Source organism: Crocodylus siamensis, chromosome 5, assembly GCF_052110815.1.
Source record: "Crocodylus siamensis isolate JL-2025a chromosome 5, ASM5211081v1, whole genome shotgun sequence".
NCBI lineage: Eukaryota > Metazoa > Chordata > Crocodylia > Crocodylidae > Crocodylus > Crocodylus siamensis.
In genome coordinates, this window is record NC_143399.1 from 196939648 (window position 1) to 196955632 (window position 15985).

Below are 15985 nucleotides of genomic sequence, written 5' to 3' on the forward strand. Positions count from 1 at the left end.
GGGAAGTGGCTTCAGCAAGCTTTAGTTAAAGTGCCCCCACAGCCATTTTCATAGTTTCATAGTTGGCTGGGTCGGAAGGGACCTGAGCAGAGCATCCAGTCCGACCCCCTGCCATGGCAGGAACGAGTACTGGGATCAAACAACCCCAGCAAGGTGTACATCCAGCCTCCTCTTACAGACCCCCAGGGTAGAAGCCAGCACCACTTCTCTTGGAAGCTGGTTCCAGATCCTAGCCGCCCTGACCGTGAAGTCGCGCCTCCTGTTATTGTTACAAATTACGCTCTCAAAGCCACGTGCCGTTCACTCTAGGCTGGGGCAATAATCACGCAGAGCAAGTATCCAAAATCAAATACAGAATCTTTATTCACTTGAGTGAGGTGCCTCTTTGAGAGGGACCTTGCTTACTAGTTATCATGCTTTTTTATACTTAGCAAGGCGACAGCGTTAATTCATGATTAGCTCGTGCTCATAAAAATACCCAATCATCTATTAACTAAATCACTATTCTATCCAATCAAGCGGCACTGTGGGCGTGAACACCGACGTTTAACTCTTGTGAATTATATGCCTCATATATTTTGTCTCAAGATGTTTCTTGATCTTACAAACACAATCTATGCCTGACTTCCAAGGTTTCCCTGTTGATGAGACTCCCTGGTTGACTGGCTTCAGCTGACTTCATATCTTATCAGTAACTCTCACACAGTACCAGTACTCCTCTTCCCTCCCAGCCGTCTCGTAAGTGCTGTGTCCGCTTTTATGAAATAGAGGCGAAAGGACAAAGAAATGGCCTCACTTTTAGAATTACAAAGCCTTGCTTTTAGCCCTTCAAGATTCATATACAACAATATCTAATCTGAATCTACCCTCTGCCAGCTTGTGACCATTATTTCTAGTCACTCCTAGTGGTGCTCGGGCATGGGAATGCTTCAAAGACACTGTGGGCACTTTAATTAGAGCAGCACTCAGAAACACTCTAATTAAAGCACCCCCTCCCCCTCCTGCACCCTTGGAGTACATGTAAAAATGCTCTTAGGTATTTAAGGCCCAGTCTTATAGGTCAAATACATCAACTGGACTCGTGCCCAGCAAGCATGGGTAGATTCAGGATTTTGAAAAGGGGCAGAAGATGTAGGGCATCATCACATACAATACGACATTTTTTTTCTGCAGTTAACGATAAACTAGAAGTCTTTCCTACACCTGAGTTAATATTACTACACCTGAGTTAAAGCTTTTAGCTAGAGCTAACACAATCTGCAGGGCTGGGAAGTGGAAGAGAGGCATTACCAGGAATGGCTAAGAGACAGCACAATTGCAGAAGAAAAGATAGTTAGTATAGTGGAACACGACGAGCATTAACATAGAGAAAGGGTGTTAACACCTATGGAATGAAGAGATATTAGCAGGAATCAAGTAGATTATAATAAGCCAGGAATTCGGTTAATTCCCTCAGCATGGCCTGAACTGAAATACCACGGTAGCTTCCAGATAGTTAGTTTTAAATTTGGGGTGAGGCAGAAATCACCCCGCTCCTCAGATCTGCCCCTGCCAGGAATCTACAGGGAGTCAGTGCAGATCCTGGAGAACTACAGTTATATGTTCCTGGTGGCCCACACTTCTCAGGTCATCAGTAACCTTGATTGTAGACTTTGGCTGTGTTAAAAATGATTATTTGGTACTTGTGGCCTTTCAAATATTGGATACAAATGTTAAAAAGAAATCAGGGAATGTATAAGCTTGCAGACCATTGATGTGCTTATTCTTCATAAGGCTCTAAACCTGGAGAAATAAAAAGTACACTAGATAACCACAACAGTTAGTCCCACCCCAGTTTAATACTTAATTCATTATATTAGCTAATTATAAAGAACTTCAAGCATACACCGTAAAAGGCAGACTCCATGTTCCTGATAAGCTTTCACCAAGAAGTCTTACTTTACAAAATATCATTTTAATCCAAAACCACTAGATGGAAGCATTCAACAAGTTTAACTTCTTCTAATAGGCACTGTTACCAGGTTCAGGTCTAGAAGACGTCTGGGTTATCAAATCCAGTTCCCTGCAATTGCAAGCAGCCGTGTTATAAAATTTCAAGTCCAAGTTTATCTTAAAAACAGGTATTTTTTATCCCATTGTTGAAAATAGGCCTATAACACTGAGCCCCTACAAAGCTGTCAGCCAGAGCTTCTTGTGTTTTCCAATAGGATGATTTCCTAAAAGAAAACTGCTGTGTAGGGATGGGACCCATCTGATGAAGAATGGGAAGAGCATCTTTGGATATTGCCTAGCTAGCCTGCTGATAAGGGCTTAATATTAGGTCCTGTAGGGGGTGGGGACACAAAACTAACTGTTAATGCACAATAAAGATCAAGGAATAAGAACCAGGAGGTGAGACTAATTTTGGAAAAGGGACAGAAGCTATAATAGGGATAAAAGTCTGTAAGAGTTAAAACTTTAGGACAGTCTTCACATTATCTTTAATGCCTATGTACAATTGCAAGGAGAATGGAAAACCAGCAGGAAGAACTGGATGTCACTGTCTTTAAAGAAACATATGGCATTAGAGAATACATGGTGATAACATGCCTATGATTGGCGTTTCAACATAAGGTTACAGCTTGCTCTGGAAGGAGAGGCTCAAGAAAAAAAAAAGAAAGATTGATCTATCTATCTATCAATCTATCTATCTATCTATCCTATCCCATCCTATCTAGAATGGATATTCTACAAATATACTATTCTATATCTATCTATGTCTCCTTTTTTCTTTGGTCCGTCTTTCTGGAGTGGGAGATCGATCAATTGATAGACAGATATATCAATAGATAAATCAATTGATCAAGAACGTATATACTAGGGCTGTGCAGAATTTCACCAAGTGTTTCATTTTGAAGCTGTTTTGATGCGTTTTGAGCTCAAAACAGCAAAATTGAAATGAAACAAAAGGCTTCGAAACAAAAGGAGCTTTGAAAAGAAACAAGAGCACTCCAAACATTTTGAAAGTTTTTAAATATTTTGAATTTCGAAGCCAGGCTTGCTTGGCTTAAGTGCCAGTCCCAGCCGGCAGTGACAGCCTGCTGTTATCCCACTTGCTGATCTGGGGTCCCATGCTCCCTGGCAGAGTCTGGCACAGCCCCGCAGCCCTCCCGGGGGTGTGGGTCCCTAGATCTGTGCACAGGATGACAGGAGGCTGCCGCTGCCAGCAAGTGAGATGAGCTTTCCTTTCAACTGTTTGAGTTGCAGTGTCCCAGAAACCTCTGCACCTATATCCTTGAAACATGGCAGGCTTCATGCCGTCAGGAGGGGCTACCATCCCTGCCATTTTCATCCATATCAGGCAACAAATGACAAAGTTTTAGGCATTTTCATGATTCCCCATTATAGCCTATGGGTAAAATGTAGAAATGCGTCGAAACAGCAAAACAGTTTTGAAGAAACAAAACAGAACAGTGCTTAAAAATGAAACAAAATGATGAAATGAAACACTGTCCCTTCAAAATGGTGAAACAGAAGTCAAAAGCAAAGGTGCTATTTCGCACAGCTCTAGTGTATACATGCTCCAAGGTCCAAGAGGAAGATATTAGCAATTTCTTGGGCGTTGGGAGAGGGCAGGAGAGCAGTAGGTAACAATATTATGTAAAATGTATGAGCTAGTAACAATGGGGGATTTTAATTTCCCTAGTATCCATTAAAACAAAATTTCAGCAAACCATAAAATATCCAGGAAATTATTAACATGTGCAGAGGACAGCTTTTTGTTTCAGAAAGTTGAGGAAATAAACAAGGTATTACCTATTTTGGATCTGTTTCTGGTCCATAGGAATAAACTTATTGCAAAAATGACTGGCTGAAATCTTGGGAGGAAGAAATCATATGGCAACATGCACAGATTTAAGAAAAGGAAAGTACAAGAAGAGCAGAACAAACAGAACAAACAGACTGGACTTCAGAAGGGCAAATTTCAAGTGACTTGGATAAAAAAGTAGTAAGAGACCCCAAGGGGCTGGTAGTTCACCTGACTTAATATTGGAAGGTCAATATCAAGAAGAAAGAACATAAGAAACTCAAAAGAGATCAATGTGGCTACACAAAAATCTTGTTAGCTATCTGTAAATTGAAAGACATGTATGTTCAGGCCATATCAGGTCATGTCTGACTTGTTCAGAGCAAGTTTTCTGCTCATTAGAGACGTGAGATATTTATGAAGACACCAAGAAGGTGTCTTCATAAATGCCTACTTTGCTTCCAGTTCTCACAAAAACAAAACCAAAAAAAACCAGTCACCAAGCACATAGCAAAATTACTAGAGAAAGGAGGAAGAGATGCAGACCACAATGTATAAAGGGCGTGTCAGCACTGCTAAGAAGAATTGGGAAGTTATAGCTGATCACAAAAGAAACATGAGTCAGCAATGGGATGCAGGGACAAATAAATGTGAACTTGGGTTGCATTAATAGAAGCACTGCATGCAAGACGTGAGAAGTGATGGTACCACTATACTCTGCACTGGGTTGGTATCAGTTGGAGGACTGAATCCAATTTTAGGCACCATATTTTAAGGATGAAAGTGGAGAGGGCCCTGAGGCAAGTGAAAAAGATGATAAAGGGGTTGAAAAGCAAACCAAGGAAAGGCCAATGGAAGGAGGAGATCAAGGGAAGACATGGCAGAAGTTTTTAACGATGTAAAGAAAAATGGAGAAATGTTGTCTTTGCTTGCCATGCAGGCCAGGACATACAAGAGAACACGCAGACCGGCTTTTGCTATAATCTTAGAGAAAAATCCCTATGAGTAAACACAAGCAGGGAGGCTGCTCCAATGGGTTGTAATTCCAGTGCTTCAGAGCAGATGAGATTAATCAAGTCTGCCGGGGTGCAGCACTTACCATGTTCCAGCAGCTTCATGTGTCTCATGTATCAGCATCCCTGCGCTTCAAAGTGGCAGCGGGGAACTTTATCTAAGGCTCGTTTGATGAGCCCATCTCTGGCACAGTACAGCTGTACCTACATTGCCCGGGCAGGGAGTTACTGTGCTTGGAACAGTGGATGTGTTTGTGGACACCACTCCTGGGCATGGTAAATTTGTGATATAGACATGACCTCAATTTATCAGAGAGAAGGCTTAGGGTGGATTACTACAAGTAATGCGGAACAAAAATTTGATGACGGTGGACTCTTCAGGCTAGCTGACAAATGTATAACAAAATCCAATGGGTAGATACTGAAGCTACACAATACATACTATAAGCAAGGAACATTTTATTAAGTGAAGAATTAATTATTAGAAAAACTTACCGAATGGTTGCAGTAGATTCTTCATCACTGGATATCTGTAAATAAGATTGGGTATTCGTCTAAAATATATGTTGAAATTCAATCACAGTAATTGAACTTAAGTCCGAAATTCAGGGAATGCACTGTAGCCTGTGTTTGGAGGACATGAGAGTGAAATATCACACTGGTCTTTTCTGGCCTTTAAAATCCATGAATCTTTGTCCCTTTTGGGGTTCACAAACACTTGCTTAATTAACAAACAACTGAAGCTGAAGTTTGGCTCCTCTCCAAGCCTGAGATAAACTGAAAAGCAATCACATGTATTTGGGGTCCAAGTAGCATATAAAGATGAGTCTGCACTTACTCAAACCAAGTTTTTAATCGTGCAAAATACCAAATGCAGTACCTTGTATACACCAAACACTGCTCAAGCACCCACGTCAAAAAATTAGCGGATGCTCAGTACCCAGGAGCCACATCCAGTGAGCCAGATTGAAGTAACGCGCTGCCTTTTCTGGGCATGCAGAGGAGTGGGCACAGGAATGCAATAAAAATGAAACAAACCCCAAACAAAAACGCACCCACTGGCAAAAACTAAAGTCGGTGCCTATGACATCAACATACACCAGCTCTGCACCAATTTATATCAGATTATCAGAGCTCATTCTAGGTAGAATTTACTAGTTCTTAATTATATGAGACATTTGAAAGAAACTTTGCAATTCATGTCTCCCCAGGATTTAGATGTTGAAGAGTACAGAGAAATTGTCTAACCACTGACAGAACAAAAGATATATTTGAACATAGAATATTCTTGATCTTTATTTAATAAACATAATGGATTGGGTTTTTTTGTCTGATACAAATATTTTCTGGCAATAACTGCTGATGGCTACTGAACAAATGGCATTTAGTACTTATCAGGCTTTTTAGTCAGTAAAAGGGCTTTACCATCTCAATTTCTCTAATGATATTATCATTTACTATTGCCATCATTGTTTGCGCAGTACAGATTTGCAGTTAATACAATATAAAACATACTTTCAATTTACAAACCTTTAAGGTTAGCTGATCATTTCTAAAAGTCAGACCATAAACACCTATACATTGAGATCAATTGTCAACTCACTCTGAGCTTTGAGAAAGAATAAGGTACAGTTTGTAATTGCATTGGTATTGCAGCATCTTGAAAAATAAAATATTCATTAGTGAAGTGATTGGTATAAGAGCTAATCAGCAGTCCATTAATTTCCCCATGACATCACCCTGGTTGCTTAATTAATGAGTGACTAGCTTTCTATTATGTATACGCCACCCCTCCATTTCTGTACAAAAATTCCTATGTTTTCAGATAAAATCTCTTTGCTTTGATATTTTTCAGGTTGAATGTCAGGGAACGTAGATTTATGTTTCAATGGGTCTGTTTCTATTTTTATATATTTTCAAGTAAGTTTGAGGTCAGTTGGACAAGACTTTTTGAGACATTAGAGTCTGCAAAAAGACGTTTCTCCTTTCTCAGATACTACAACTTGTCATACCCTCACTGAATCCAGCACTGAGTTACCTAAATTACCTAATACGTAGCAAGCCACTGCAAAAATGAAAATGAACAATACTACTAAATGAACAATACAGGGTATTGAAGGCCAGAAGAATACTAGATTTTGTTGTATCTTAACTTTTCGAGGGCTTAGATACCTGATCATGAATGGAAAAATTTTGGAAAGAAAAGACTCACACCTGATGCCTTACTGGCAGTGCCATTGAGCAGGAGACATAAAACTTACAGTGTGATGCCTGAATTGCTCTCACTGCAAAAGGAGTATCCATTAAATAGACAGGTTTTGATTATATTTTTACCTACGTAATTTGTGTAGAGAATAGGTAAGCACATGCTAATTTCCTTGTTAAATTCTCATGTTGCTGAATATATTTCCCACAAAACACAATCTCATCAACACAACCGTATGGCTTTTTAAACCACTGAAAACCCAAACTAAACCTTCCATCCACTGCCACATACTATTAAATGTAGTGGTGATAGCATTGCTTCTTTCCCACATAATACATGCTTTTAATAGTCTCTTCAAGATACAGGAGCATGGAAGACCCATACAAACCAATCTGTTAGTTGGATCAAGCCCTAGATACCTGGACAAGGGTTAGTGGTGAATTTTCCTGCCCTTATACTGGCATTGTGTCCATGAAGGGACTGCGCTGCAATTCCATGGCCTGCCTGTAGCTGAAGAATGACTCCTTTTCTCATACTTGATTTAGTCCTTCACATTAAAACCTGTTGTTTGGATTCTTTGCAGGTATTAATGAGTTTCACCCCAATATGAGTAATATTTTAAAGCAGTGATTCTCAACCTTTTTCGACTCAGGGCACCCCTTGTTAGACTCAAAGCGCCCCTCAAACAATGCCAGCCCTCATTTTTTGCCTATGGAAAAATAATACAGCAATTCTTTTGCTGTAAAGTACTCAGAAAGAGCACAACAGACTGTTTGTGACTTTGTGGATTCATATTTGAAATCTCTGGGTTTATCGTGTAAATCATGTAAGTGTTTGCAGACCTTACCGTGCTAATATTCCACAGTACCCTGTGACATTTAACAGGAACTTGCAACAGCCATAGTCTCTTGATTAAGAATCACTGTTTTAAATCTACAGAATAAGGATTGATCTGTAGGTGGGGATGTATCATCTGTATGGGTGGACAGTAATGGGTAATTCCTAAAAACGAGGGTTGCAGGTTCAATTTATGTGGGCCACCCCTGTGTCCCAGGCAGGTTTTTGTTTTAATTCATCTCAATAATAGTATATAAGAAGGAAATGCTTAATTAAGTCATTTTGTCAGATTCTCCACTTGCATAAATCAGCATATCGTATTTCCTTGATTCTGCAGTAACATCTGAAAAAATCCCATGTGGCAATGGGACTGCGCAGTCATTTAGTACTTGGTTAAGTAAGTACTAAATGACTATGCAGTAACAACTGGGCAGTCAGCCACTCATGCAGGTGCATCTTATGGGTGTGTCTACATGAGATGATTTACTGCACATTACACTAATCTAATGTGCAGTAAGGCACCACCATCTACATGTGCACACCAATCACTGTGCAGTAAATTAGCCTAATATGTGGTTTGCTAGTACCTGTAGATTAACCACATTAGGGACTTCACAGTAGCACACATGTAGACAGCTGACTGGGAGCAAATTGCTCCTGGTTAGCCCGGGCAGCAGGGGGTGGTGGAACTGTCCCACCTCCCGGGCAGCTGCTTCCCAGCTTTGCACCCTGATCTGCACCGGGTTGGGGGGTGGGAAGCAGACCAGGACGTGGGGCTGGCAGACAGCTGTCCAGGAGAGTCTACAGCTCCCCATCCCTCACCTCACACAGATCAGGGCACAGAGCTGGCAGGCAGCTGACCTGGAGGCAGGACAGCTCTCCCTGCTTGGGACCCTACTGTCAGGGGGCAGACCAAGTCAGGAACAGCCCTGCACTGAACTTCTCCCATCAGGAGTAAATTTGCTTCTAAGAGGCGCACATGTAGATGTGTGCCTGGGGAAAGCTTACTGCACCTTATTTGCGCAGAAACCCTAAAGCACATTAATAGCGCATGTAGATGTGCCCTGTCTATCATTAAACTGCTACCAAAAGCAGCATGTACTTAGCAATGGAAACCAGCTATGAAGTTGATTAAATGCAGCCAACACTGAGCATGACTATAAAACACATGACCCACATTGGGCAAATATGCTGACAGGAACCTTTAATTGTTTTTTTTTGGCAGGCATCCTATGCATCCTATATGCAAGCTCCAGGCCCAGAAATCTTAGGTTTGAATGCCTCTCTTGCCTTGCTTTGGCATTGAATTTTACCCTCCTAAGAGTATGTAAAGCACGAGACTGATAGGTCTGGGGGAGAGGATACTTGTCTGGTGGTAGAGCTTCACAGACTTGAGGACTGAGCTCTGTTCAGTCAAATTTTGGAACTTGTCCTTGGGCTTTACCCAAGTGAATTTGACTTTTGGAACTGACTTGGCCCTCATTTATACTAGATATAAGTAGGTGTCAAAGTGCTGCTCAAAAGTGTGTTTATGAAACACCTATGCTAAAACTGGCAACCATTTCAAAAAAAGATAATGTGCATCAATTCTGGATGAGCAAGGTCTATGGGTCCTGTATGCAAATTGCTACAGCCAGAGTCTGACAGAAGGGAGAGGAGGAAGGGATTGCCAGGGAAAAAAGTTGGCGGAAGGCAAACAGCAAAGAGCTATCAGATCCCTCAGATTTACTTTTCCTTCTCTAGCAGTGGGAAGGGGACAAATTCAAGGCAAACCTCCAATAATTAGAATCTATACCTGGAAAATTATAACAAATTGATACATTTTCCCATATATAGAATCTAATTATTGAGGGCAGGGGTCATACCAAATTCAAGTAAATATGGTATCTTTTCTTCAGCGTCACCAGCTTCAGTGAAGCTATGGTGATTCTCATCGATGCAAAACATGCCCTCCCCCCTGCATCTAGCTTCAAATAAGAGAGAGAAAACAAGTTTCAATGAAAAAAATTGACCATGAGACACCACATTGACCAGGAGAACCATGGGGAAATAGAGCAAAAAGAAATAAGATTAAATAACATTATAATACAATGATTTGTTTTAAAATAGTGCCTCAAATTGCAATAAAGGTCAAATTGTGCAAAGCACTGTACATGTTTCTAGTAAGAGAAAATTCTTGCCCCCCAGTATTCACAATCTAAATAGATATGACAGGCAAAAGTGGGGCAGCGGAACAAGGGAGTAATATGTTACTTGCCCAAGGTCAGCTGGGACATACGTGGAAGAGTTTGAAACTGGAAATCTAGCAAATTTTTAACCTTATCTTGAAAGCTGACTTGCATATAAAATCAACCTATACAGAAACAAATAGCATGGAAGTATTAAGAGGGCTTCTGCAGCACTCTTGTGGCTATGACTACCTAAAAATGGGAAACAAAGGAAAACGAATCAGTCACTGAAAAGCAAGATACTGCATACTGAACATGTGAGCCTGTGCATCTCAAAGAAGCATTTACATGTATGCAGGAAGAGAATGAACCTAGGCCCGGGACTCTATTTGTGTGGAGAAATCCTGGCTAATGAACACATGCTGCCTTGAGAAGGGCAAAGGCCTTTAGAAGGAAAACAGGGTGAAGATCAAGAGAAACCAGGTCACAGTTATGAAAAATGTTACTCGATTCATGACCGTTGCTGGAGTGTTAAGTGTTGCATTTATTATTTCATTATACCGCAGTAACACGACCACAATAGTATACACACCATGACTATCCTATGCAACTGCTTTCTATTGGAGGAGTTCCAGTACAGATTATCATATCAGCAGGTCATGCAATGGCTATGCTTGCGATATTTGAGTCACAGGACTTAAAATACTGGGAAACATTAATATAGCAGGTTAATAACCAAAATGTCAATTCATATTAGCCCCTTCCTTCCTTCAAAAAGTCCCCAAACCTTATACCCTTTTCCCAGCCAGCCCATTCCCATCCCCACACAGATACTTTGTTCCAGACAGTCTGAGATTATCTTCTACTCCTCAAACTGGCTCCTGAATAAAGCAAATCAGCCTAATTAAGAGGATGTCCTGTCACCAGACATGAAGTCGAGTACTGACTCATCATTGTTCTTTCTGGAGCACGGTAGCCAGAAACCAAGGATTCTGCCATAGTCTGGGCCCCACAAGGATATAACTGCTGTGACCCTGAGCAGATTTATTCTGCACACGTGCAAACACTGAGCAAAGATGAATATCAGGGTCAAAGGTTATAGTTAATGGCAAACCACCATTATTTCATTTGCAACTGATGTTTAATAGGAAGCTGCTTAAATTGCTGTATATTTACAGCATTACATTCTGTACGCAATATTTTAAAGCATTCTTAACAAAAATTAAACAATGGATCCCTTTTCTCTGTCCACAGACAGTTCACAATCTATAGGGTCATCACTTGTGAAAGAATCTGTCATCTGTACCTTGAGATTGTCATTATTGGCTCCAGTAACACTGTCATAGGATGGAGGGAAAGAGGTTGTGGACACGCTTGCAGACTTGTCTACAATCCTGTCATAATTTTCATTCATCATAAGTGCAATAAGACCTTCCTTCTCTGGAGCATCTTCTTCAAGAATGTCACCATCACTGGTTCTACGACGATATAAAAAAGAGGCCTGCTTCAAGGAACGTTGAAGCAAATGACTCCTGTAAGCCCTCTGGATAATAATAGCAGATATCTCCTCCTGTTTGCGTCTGAGCGTACTTGTAATTGGTTCATATGAGAGCTTGGATGGGTTGGCAGCCATAAACTTTTCCTCCATCTGTACTTTAAGGGTATCCATCTCCCCAGAGTCTCCTAACACTCGTTTGGTAAAAGCAAACAAGATATCCAAGCAGTGGATCCTATCTCCACTGACCATGGGAAGGTCCATTGCTATGAGCTCAAGATGATTTGGTTTTGGTATGCGTAAAGGTTCTGCCAAAATATTTGCAAAGTCTGAAAGTGAGGCATAAGGAATAAACTGTGTTGCTCCAGGATCAAACTTCTCCCAAATTTCATAAAACATATCAAAGTCATCTTCACCTAAAGGATTTGTACTTTCCTCAGTGGCAGCATTGAAGTTCTCTAAAATAACAGCTATATACATGTTTACCACAATGAGAAATGATATAATGAGATAACTTACAAAATATATTATACCTATAGCAGGTTTCCCACATTCGCCCAGTTTGCCTTGTATTTTTGGGTTACAATTTGGTGGCCCGGTATTTAAAATAGGACTGAGAAGTCCATCCCAGCCAGCTGATGTTGTGATTTGGAAGAGACAAAGCATGCTGTTAGCAAAGGTTTGGAAGTTGAACATATCATCGATTCCAGCCTCCCTCTTAACATAGGCAAAGTTAGTCATGCCAAAAATCGCATAAATGAACATGACCAAAAAAAGTAAGAGACCAATGTTGAACAGAGCAGGAAGTGACATCATTAAGGCAAAAAGGAGAGTTCTAATTCCTTTGGCAGCTCGGATGAGTCTTAGTATTCGTCCAATCCGAGCCAAGCGAATGACTCTGAAGAGTGTAGGTGACAAGTAACTTTCGAATTGTTTAGCAAGGTCAGAAAGCAGAGTGGCTAAAAAAGAGAAATGAGTAACCAATTAGAAAGTCTCAAGTTTTCTCACTTAGCAATGGAAACAAATAATAATACCAGCAAAATGGATACACCTCTGAACTGAAGAGGCCCGTGACTTAGCAGTGATGGAATAAAATAGGCGTCTTTAAAAAGTTAAATGGCTTATCAGTAAATATTCAGAAAACATGGACTGCATGCATCTTATTTGGCTCTAGGTGTGCAGAAAGAAAGGAGAAACCAAGGATACCTGAAATAAATGGTAATGCCAGTTACAGGCACTCTAATGATTAGACACTAACCGTATAAAGACCATATGAGCAAGACATGCCAACATAGCAGATGCAGGCATAATTCATGCTAATTAGCACTGCTTTTAGTCCCAACTCTAAAGGCCTGAAACCACAAATAGGGGTGTATTATTCTGATATTGGGTTCAAACTTATAGACAAGGCAAAATAGCTCTAACAAGACAGACTTACTAACTTGGATCCAGAGATGCAAAATTCAATATCCTGTACGTGATGAAGCCAGGGGTTTTGTTACACAAGAAAACGCTATTTTTATTTAAGGCCTTCTAAAATAAAATGCCAAGTAGTCTCATAGGACATAGTTACATTTTCTATTTTAAGTTAGACTCTTTTAAGCAACTCAATTTTAACAGTCAAAGTATAGGGCACACACTTAAAAAAACCCCTAAAATCTGTGCAATTTTTTTCTATATCGGTCAAAACTATTAGAGTGATTAGATTAAATAACAAATATCAGGTAATCCTTGATGTCTGTAAAAAAAGAGCTAGAGGTTAATAAATTTAAAATGTTTTATATCTTCCCTAAAATACTTAATTATCTCCTGATTAATGATAAAATCAGTATATTTCTTCCTCAGAAGATCTTATCTGAGTCTTTAGATATAAATATTACTATTATCGAATTATTTTTACAACTTTTTAAACCATAAAAAGATAAGTACGACTATGGGGAAGTACAGGGTAAGTGAAAACAGTTAGGAAAAATATAAATCCTTGTTCCATATTATTTGAATATATTCATGGTTATTTTTTCCCCTCAGACACTGTATGTCTTGGACAATTTTGACCAGTTTTTCAAACATTTTATTCCTAGAATCCTAGTTCTCTTTTGGCATCAGTTTGTGGTCAACCTAACTTTTTAATCTGATGCATGGTGAAGAGAGTGTCAGTATATTTTTACCTACCTACAATTGATATGACCACAACAATTAAATCAAATATGTTCCAGGCATTGATGAAATAGTATTGTCTCAGAGCCAACAATTTCACAACGCATTCTCCAGTAAAGATGGCAACAAAGAGTATATTGATTTTGTTAAGAACGGCCGTCTTGGTTGTACTTTGATCATCAGTTTCCACCATCATGGTGACCATGTTAAGACAGATAAGAGTTATGATGGCAATATCAAAGGGTTGACTTGTTACAATATCGAAGAGGAACCCTTGATATTTATTCTGAGAAAAGAAAGAAAAATATTAGGAATTAATTAGAAAAAGTAGATGTGAATATGTTTGTTCATATTTACTAGAAGAAAGGTTTAATCTTGATACTGCAACATTTAATTCCATTATAGACAGATATATAATGGACAGTCTGAATGTAAAAAAAAAAATCATTCATTTCCCATTCAGAAAGACAATCGATTCTGAGGTAAACATATAAGCCAATAATGTTTTCCCAGAAAACTCCATAAATATTTAATTCTGCAATTTTTCAAGTAGCAAACAAAAATTACATTTACTTTTAATTTAACTTACAGAGATGTAAGTGACCGTGAGAGCTCATCCAATTCAAGAGAAGGTCACCCAGGTCTAAATCATGCTAGATAAGCATTGTCCGACCTTAATTTTAATTCAAGTTAAGTTTTTATTACAGATATAGACTGATTAGAAATCTTTCATTGGGAGGAACTCAGATGGTCTTACCAGTGGCCTTGGGATGGGTTTTTGGGGTTTCTTGGATCCCAATTTTTTCATGGCATTATAATATTTTTTCTGTTCTTCTGTCATAAAAATGTCCTCCCCACCTAAGTATATGGAGAAATGCTACCATTACTGGTGATGCTAAAACAGTGTCATTGTAGTGCAAAAGTCTAAAATACTAGGAAACAACATTATTCTGTATTTGCACTTCTTCCTAAGACACTTTTCACCCAATTAAACAAAAAGCAGAGAGCTTTCTGTGCAGCTGCTTAGCAGCACTTCACTGGTTCAGAGTAGTAGGTTGCCAAGAGCTCAGACAGAAAAAGCAGTACCTCGCTCAGAGTAAGTCTCCAAACTGCTTCCCACAGTGCTCCCCTTGGACCTCAGCTGGAAGGCTGGAAGAGACTCCATCTTGTGCAGCCCTTGTTTAACACTCTGGATCATCCCTAACTAAAACTCCCCAGCCAAATATTTGTCCATCCTGATCTTGAACATTTCCAGGGATGGAGATTCCACACAACCTCTGCAGGTACCCTGTTCCAGTACCTGGCCATTGTCATAGTCAGAAAGTTCTTCCTAACCTCCAACCTAAATTTCCACTACTGAAACTTGAGTTACGTGTTCCTAGTCCTGTCTCCTATAGCTACAGAGAAAGCCCATCTCCATCTCATCGTCCAATCATTAATGAAGATGTTAAACAATACTGGACTAAGGACAGACTGCTGGGGAACCCCACTTTATATCTCCTCCTAGCTAAATATCGAGCCACTGATAACTATTTTTTGGGCACAATGAACCACTGAGTTATATACCTATTTTACAGTACCCTAGAGTCAAGAACAATATGGTTGGGGTTCAAGGAAAGAGATAGGGAAGCACCTAATTTAGAATTGTGAAAAAGACACAGCTGGAAGGGTGTAACGAGTGGGCATCCTGGGGCTGATTTCCATATAGGCCTGCCCACTTGATTCTGGGCAAACCACTCACCTGTCTCACCTGCCACACCTTGATGTTCTGATTACTTGATGTTAATTAGGCAGGAGGCTGACAAGGGTCTCTGTACATGACTCTGACCATCCCTTATCATGTCTCATGCCTTGCAGATGTTTCTTGGCTTAACACCAAGCCTCATCATATTCCCATAGCCTCACTTGCCCCTATCCTATCCTTAGCACACACTGGGCTCCCAGCCCCATCTCTAGTCCTACAAGCCCCATCTCCAGGTTCTAAGTCCTGTCCTCAGGCTCCAAGTCCCATCCCCAGTATCCAAGCCAGCCCTATCCTAGGGCTCCAACCTGGCTGAATCCTCAGGCTCGAAGCTATCCCCATCCTTGGGCTCCAACTCTGGGCCTACAAACCCCTCACACCAGACTCCAAGCCCCTCGCTCAGCAACTGGGTCTCCTAGCCCCATCCCCCACTCTGGAGCCTAACGCTCAGCTCCCTCATGTGGCCTCAGGCTCCACTGTGAGACTGCGCACTACCACAAGTCCCTCCACTGACCTGGGCCCTGCCTCAGGGCTCACACTGAGCCTGGGCTCCCCCTGCTTGATCTCACCAACCAGGGATG

At 40.4% G+C, this 15985-nt stretch overlaps 1 protein-coding gene across 2 annotated transcripts in view; it reads right to left on the reverse strand.

Annotated features, from left to right (window-relative positions):
- Window positions 1-11157: 11157 nt before the first annotated feature.
- The window catches only part of LOC149865102 (sodium channel protein type 5 subunit alpha-like), a 67830-nt gene continuing 63002 nt past the window's right edge, over window positions 11158-15985 (reverse strand). For both annotated transcript variants that reach the window (XM_090049945.1, XM_090049944.1), the window contains 3 exons: window positions 14421-14521; window positions 13679-13949; window positions 11158-12465 (listed from right to left, as the gene is read on the reverse strand). In XM_090049945.1, the coding sequence (XP_089906071.1) occupies window positions 11234-12465; window positions 13679-13949; window positions 14421-14521 (1604 nt within the window). In that variant the 3' untranslated portion in view covers window positions 11158-11233. The remainder of the gene's footprint in view (window positions 12466-13678; window positions 13950-14420; window positions 14522-15985) is intronic.